Source organism: Lipotes vexillifer, unplaced genomic scaffold, assembly GCF_000442215.2.
Source record: "Lipotes vexillifer unplaced genomic scaffold, Lipotes_vexillifer_v1.1 scaffold414, whole genome shotgun sequence".
NCBI lineage: Eukaryota > Metazoa > Chordata > Mammalia > Artiodactyla > Lipotidae > Lipotes > Lipotes vexillifer.
In genome coordinates this window covers 1,507,775-1,515,261 of record NW_006782864.1, presented here as the reverse complement: position 1 = coordinate 1,515,261, position 7,487 = coordinate 1,507,775, and the positions used below count along the sequence as shown (strand labels likewise).

Sequence of the window (7,487 nt, the reverse complement as noted above, 5' to 3'; positions counted from 1 at the left end):
CATTGATATAACCAGGAATGATGAAGAAGTGAATACAATCACCAATGGGACACTGAGGGGAAGGAAATAAAAGTTAAGGAAGTCCTTGCAGCACATGAGACACTGCGGATTCGGCCCTGTGATCCAAGAGCCCTTTCTAACTTTCTTCACAGGTTAGGCTCTCGCAACTCAACAGCGGTAAGACCAGCTCTAATTATCTGGACAGCTCATCAAAATGTTCTCCTCTGACTTGAATTATCTGCTATACTTTTAACTCTTCTCCACAGATGTTTTCTACTTTGAAAACTAGGGACCTGAGCCTGACACATAAGCAAATGGTGTGAAGCTGTGGTTCTCTTTCTCTCTCTATTTAAGTATAATCCATGAAAAATTACAACTGTATTTGCCAAGATCTGAAGTAGAAAAATCAATGAGCTCATCATATTTGCATATAATTTGGTCTTTCACTTATGCTCATATCATCAGCATTTTATTGGGTTGGCCCAAAACTTCGTGCAGGCTTGGAAAAACCCAAACGAACTTCTGGGCCAACCCAATATTTACCTATACTCCGCAATTTCCTTCCAGGAATAAAGTAAACATCTTGATGTTCATCACATAATTTATTTTGTAATTTATGAAATATTACATAAAGTTATCCTTGAGTCAAGATTATACACCAAATTTCTGTAGGCAGATTGGTTCCACCCAAAGAGCATCTTCTTTTGTCTAAAACTCCTACTTGTCCATTCTCCAACTTCATCTCTAGCCTCTAAGTTCCTGCCACAGTTATCACCTGAGTATCACCTACATACATATCTTCAGCACATTCTTATAGTCCAAGACCAATTTTTAATAATCAAATATAAATCTACTCCAGATAACTATTGTTATTCCAAATAACACACTTCGGAACACTTTTTGACTCTAAGTGAACAGCTTTTACCTGTGGGCCAATCTGAAGTGCTTGATTTTCTGTTGCCCTTTTTCCTGACTCTATATTGCTCAGAGTAGTCCACCACCTCCCCTCGAGGTTTCCGCCCATCAGGGGAAGGGGTAAAGAATTTGGTAAGGCCATCGATGAGCCCTTTGGTTTTCTTATTGAACTTCAAGGGGACGCTGCCATCTCTGCAGAAGTCCAAGCCATCTATTTGCTCTAGATATCCGTCTTCTGATGATGATGCTGACTGGCTGGAGAGAGTGATTTTACGTTTCCGACCCCTTCCAGGGCCTGTTCGAACTTTGCTGAAGGGACCTTTTGACCTAAAGAATCAAACAGGGAAAAGGGCAACTATTAAAAAGAAATCCTTATATGGTTTCTATTTAATATATAACACACAGTAAATAACCTAAAACTATATTTTAAAAATCTATATTGTTAAGAACATTCCATAAACTGTAAATATTATATGACTAAAAAGTAATGTTATTAGAAACATCTATTTCTGGGAAGCCTATTCATTTTATAGAGAAAAGAATCCTAGGCCAGGAGTCAGAGGGCATATCTGAGTCATAATTCTGCCACTTACTAGCTGCACATCTTGGACAAATCACATTCTCTTTAAACAACAGTGTCTTCATCTATATAATGAGAGTTGTACCAGAGAAAAACTAAGACCTTTCCAGGTATGAAGTCCAAGGATCTCTGCACCAACTCAGAGTTATACTCTTACCTCTAAACATAAGGATGGGTTACTCTCTGCAAGTCAGGAATCAAAAGATCTTTTTACAGGAAAGTTAAAGCTTGATTTAAGATTTAAAATATGAACTACAATACTGGTTCTATGTATTTCAAGCTGCTAATGCCCACTCATTTCAGCTATACCACCTTCCTCTTAAGTGTACAAAGGGTGGGTAAATTTTGTGAGAGGTTGACAGGCCTGAAGATAGTTTATATATCATCAAAGGTGAATTACTGTAAAGATACTCCAAAGAAAAGAGAAAATTAGTTACTTAATCTTGCCCCACCTCCTCCAAACCTAGCCCAGTTTTCTAGTCCACAAGAGATAATTATATCCCTGATTTCTGCTAACAAATGAAAATTCACATTATTTTACTTCAGGACACAGAAATGGGACTTAGCTATGACCTCAATAGGAGAAGCTATCCAGCAATCTGTACATATAACAGAAATAAACTACTGAGATTACATCAAGAGAAGAATCTGTGAAATGCTTCAATAACGTAATTTTTTCTTCCTTGTTTTTTAGGTAAAAGAAGCAATCTAAGGTAACGGTTTAGAGCCAGACCTTGGGGCCAGCCTATTGGGGTTTTAAGCTCAGCTGAACACTTACTATAAACTATGCAAGTTAATCGTTCTAGACTGCAGTTTCCTCCTTTGAAAAAGGAGAGTACCAACAGTACCTACTTCACTGGGCTGGTGGGAAAATTAAATGATTTAACACACATCAAGCACTTAGAACAGTGAGTGCCTTGGTCCTTTATTAAGGGCTCAGTAAGAGTTAGCCATTATTATTACATAAAAGTGGCAGCTGTAACAACTGCGTGTCTTTTCGCAGAGCAAACAAGTGAACCCTGTGCTACAGAGAAGACCCTACGCTCTTCTCCCCTCACCTTGCCACAAGTACAACTTACACCGTGTTTTGTTTCTTTAACCTGTTTTTTGGACGTCCTATTGGATTAGCATAGCGCCGTTTTATCTGTGCCGCCTTCTTCTGTAGAAGTTTTCGTCCTTTTTTCCTAGGTCGACATATCTGACATATCCACATGCCTACAAAGAAAGAAAATTCCACATAAAAGCACAATGGACATAAATACGATGAAAGAGTTCAGATACTCTAAGCCAGGAGTTCTTAACCTCTTTCAGGTCAAGGACTCTCATTTGAAAATCTGATAAACCCCCCCAGAAAAATAAACATGAAAACATACACACACAAAATTCTACAAACAACTGGAAGAGACTCACAAATATCCTGAAGGCCACACATGGCTGAAGTCCACTGATCCTCACTTTATACCCAGAACCCACATACGGGCTTCTAATTACTGTTCTGCAAGAAAAGAAGCCAGGTTCCCATAGAGGAATGGCTGAGTCCAGGACTGGAGCTGGGAAAATACAAGATAACCTGGAACAGCTTGTGGTGCCAGGAAATAAAGAAGAGCTCAACAGATGATGAAGGCACGTGAAAAGGACCCAGAAGCCAACGTGAAGGAACTCCCAACAGCCAGATCTGGGTCAATCCAGAAAAAAAGGAATAATCACAGCAAGGGACTATAAGCCATAGAATAAAATAAATATCCATGAGTCCATAAATGATTTGAATAGCTGAATAAATAAATAAGTGGGAGAAAGGGATCACTCTTACTTTTTTATTTTTGGTGTGTTTTGTTGTTTTTACATGTCCATTTATTAAACAAGAACTCCTTCATGACAATTTAATACAGTATTTATTAACGATTAGTGTTGAGAAAATTATTTCCCCTACATATAAAAATACAGATTTGAACACTATGAAAACAATGAGGACAAGTACTGTGAAAAACTGGTTCTTCAAAAGAAATAAAGGGGGAAAACTGAGGGCAGCACGAGGCTTTGTCTGCTGTCAGGGACAAACCAACAGGAGCAAAGGCTTTGGGGTCCCCAAGCCACTCCAAATGGATAGAGTCAAACCTGGGACCCCGTGGGAGCCAGGTGGTGCCCACCCCAGGGCATCCATATCGGCTTCAGAATCCAGGATGGGAGCTCTGACAGCAAAAACCAAAGTCTGCGAAACAGGCATCACCTCAGATCATCCCACAGCTGGGGATCACTCTTTCTTATAGCAGAATTGCAGTTAGTAAATGTAGACGAAATGATGGAAATAGAAAAATCATCACTATGCAGACAAACACCACAGTAAAAAGTGGTGCATGCACGAATCAATGACTGATGCTAAAGGAGATACAAAGCAGAAAAAGAGTAACTTTAAGGTGTCTGTCAAGTTTCTCCACTATAATCAAGTGATCCAAGTTAACACCACTAGTAATAAGACACACCAGTATAATATACCCCTGTTGTGACACACTAAGGGGGCACAAAATCACTTCTCTAGTATTCTTGTCAAACTGCATAGCCTCAATCTAATCACGATAAAGCAAGAGACAAACCCAAAACGAAGGACTTTCTACAAAATACTTGGCCAGTATTCTTCAAAAGTGTCAAGGTCAGGAAAGATAAATCTGAGGAACTGACTGGAAGAGAGTAAGGAAATATGACAACTAAATGTAATGTGACATCCTGGATTGGATTCTCAGGACCAGAAATTCAAATAAGGTCTGTAGATTAATCACATCAGATCAATGTTAGTTTCCTGGTTTCAATAACTGTAAGATGTTAACATTAGGGGAAGCTGAGTAAAGGGTACAATGAGAACTCTCTGTACTATTTGTACTACGTTTCTGTAAATCTGAAATTATTTCAAAATAAAATGTTGCCTGCTTTATGTTTCCATAAAACTTCTTTTGTAGGCATTAAAAACACAGGAATGAAGTCCTAAGAAAATCTTTACTATCTTGAAGGATTCTCAGAAGGCCTTTTGTCCACATTTCAAGTAAATGGAAGAGGTAGGAAATGGGGGATACTTATTCTTCCAATACATATAAATGTAGGCTCTTCAAAAGGTGACAATCAATAGTGGCACAGAGGGACTCAAGTAAAATCCTAAAGTGGAATAACTTGGCTGTAACTAAAGTTGAGTCCCTTTCCATCAACAGGAAAAAGTTCTTCAAACAGACGCATCAAGTATCCCATAAGCATTTTACTTAAGAAACCTATAAATCACAAAATCCGAGTTGAAAATGGAATTTATGGTAAGACAAAGCAGGGAAGACTAATGATTTTTTTTTTTTTTAAGAAACTATAAGCATAGGATAAGATGGAAATCCAACCAACAGGCAACTGTATCCCAACTAAATACCTTTCAAGGAACAGGAGTCAAAAGAATAGAATAATATTAAGCTGTATTCTTCTGATTTGGGCACTTGTTTGTTTGCAAAATGTTATAAAATTTTTAAGGTTTTTGATAAATCAGAGGCCCTAATAGCTTTAGGCCCCTCAAAAGTGATGAGCTGTGATATAATCAACATGATCTAACACAATTTCACTTCTTCCTTTCAAGAAATAGATATTTCAAACTATTACATAAGGAGGCAAGTATTTTGCCCTCTAGCTATAGAGCTGGCAAAAAATTATAAATGAACACCTTCACCCTCCATGGATACTTAAATAATGAAAACAGAGGAAACTAATAATAAATCCACACCACATGAGAATGTTAGGATGCCTAAACAGAAAGACTACCCCCACCTTTAAGGTGACTGCTCACTCTCTTCCTACTTATACAACACCTAATAGAAAGATGCAAACTATTCTCTCATCTTAACAAAGCAGATTTAAAAGCGCTTTCAATAACCTGCCCTTTTATATTGCCAGACTGATTTCAGAAAGTATTTCTTACCTTTTGGCATCCGGGTGAGGGGCGGATCACAACACTCCATGTGAAAACCTCGGTCACAGGAATCACAAAAGAGCATGTTATCCTAAAGGAGAGAAAGAACAGTTCGGTTCAACCTTGTGAAACATGTCAGGATCATGACTTCATGAAACCTAGGAAGCTCCTTTCCGTAAAGAAGAGTTACCATAATAATGAAAGTTCCCTTAATTTGTATTAGTTGAGTAAACGGAGAGCCTGAGTTAGCAAAAAGTTTTGCTTCATCCATCTTTAATAAAGAACTAAAGTTTCATTACTTTCAAGTTTATCCAGTAGCCAGATACAAGCTAACTTTAGTCTGTTTTAATAAAAGAAGAGAAACGGATGACTGTAATTAATATAACTGACCATCCCTAAATGAATACCTCCATATTACTCAAATAAATTTCACGAGTATTTCTTTAAAGTAGCTAGTCTCTCTGCAAACATACAATTAAGGTGCTTTAGAAACTACCTAGATATCACCCAAGTGTCAATGAGCAACTATTCTAAACTAATGATGGAGCTACTGAAGGAGCTACTGTTCTAAATTCTGCTGGACCAAGTGACTGAAAATAACCAACCATACTTAGAGGAAAATGCCAGTTGTACATTCTACTTCTAAATGAAATATTCACATTGGAAGACGAAGATACTCACTGCATTTTTGCCTTGATCTCGACAGGAGCTGCACGTTTTACACTCAATGCACTGCCACCGTAAGGCCTTCACTCTAACCGTTAGCTCGGGGGAAAACTTTAAACAGGATGGATGACCTAATAAGGGGAAAGTTCGCAAACGAAACAATGAAGAATCATTTTGTAACTGTATTAAAGGAAAGAGGTAGAAAAAGGCAATTTTCTTAAATCAAAACATCAAGGAAAACAAGAAGCCCCTGGAAGCTTGCCACACACGCCTCATCAGAACTGAGCACTCAATTCAGTTTTATGCATGCTAAATACATCACCCTCCCCAATTTGAAAATAAAAAACTTGACAAACTCCAAACTTTTATTAAGCCTGCATTAATTAAAGCACTATGTGTGTACACATACTCCCATGCATACGAATACAAAATATACCTGGGCCATTTCTGGAAGAGTAACACAAAAACTGTTTACAACTGTAACATCCTAGGATATAGAGCTATGAATATTTTGCAGGAAAAGGATTTTACATTTTACTTTATACCCTTCTGGTGCTCTCATTTTAAAAACAATAACATGAGTTACTTTTATAACTAAAAAATATATTTTTAAAATGCCATCATTTAAAAGTGAGTTAAAAAACTGTTTACAACTGTAACATCCTAGGATATAGAGCTATGAATATTTTGCAGGAAAAGGATTTTACATTTTACTTTATACCCTTCTGGTGCTCTCATTTTAAAAACAATAACATGAGTTACTTTTATAACTAAAAAATATATTTTTAAAATGCCATCATTTAAAAGTGAGTTATGGGGCTTCCCTGGTGGCGCAGTGGTTGAGAGTCCGCCTGCCAATGCAGGGGACGCAGGTTCGTGCCCCGGTCCGGGAAGATCCCACATGCCGCTGGGCCTGTGAGCCACGGCCGCTGAGCCTGCGCGTCCGGAGCCTGTGCTCCGCAACGGGCGAGACCCGTTGAGAGACCCGCGTACCGCAATCAATCAGTCAATCAATAAATAAATAAATGTGAGTTATGTGCTCATGATTTAAGGCACTCAAGCTAAAATTAAAACCTAAGCAATATTTCTATTGTGATCAAAATTAATAGTAACAGAAAAAAATGTTTCCTCTCCCAAAAATTAGTATCAGTTTGATTCTCAAAAACTCAGGGTAGGCAATTTGCTCTTAACTCTGAAAAGATTTATCCCTTTCCTCTAAAAATTGGTTATATTTATTTTTCTTCAGTGAGAAAAAGGGTTGGTTAAATTATCTTCTCTCCTCTCTCTTCTATCCCTAAATAATTTTCTCTTTTAAGAGGATAAGAAATTTATCATCAAAACACCACTAACATCCAAGGAAAATGGAAGGGGTGTAAAAAACCTCACCCATAATCT

The 7,487-nt window shown here is 37.7% G+C and overlaps 1 protein-coding gene across 1 annotated transcript in view; it reads right to left on the bottom strand.

Moving 5' to 3' along the window:
- KAT6A (lysine acetyltransferase 6A) overlaps positions 1-7,487 on the bottom strand; it is a 106,490-nt gene that overhangs the window by 43,378 nt on the left and 55,625 nt on the right. The window contains exons 3-6 of the mRNA XM_007455487.1: positions 6,108-6,223; positions 5,436-5,517; positions 2,575-2,710; positions 926-1,242 (exon numbers count right to left, since the gene is read on the bottom strand). Of these exons, the coding sequence (XP_007455549.1) occupies positions 926-1,242; positions 2,575-2,710; positions 5,436-5,517; positions 6,108-6,223 (651 nt within the window). The remainder of the gene's footprint in view (positions 1-925; positions 1,243-2,574; positions 2,711-5,435; positions 5,518-6,107; positions 6,224-7,487) is intronic.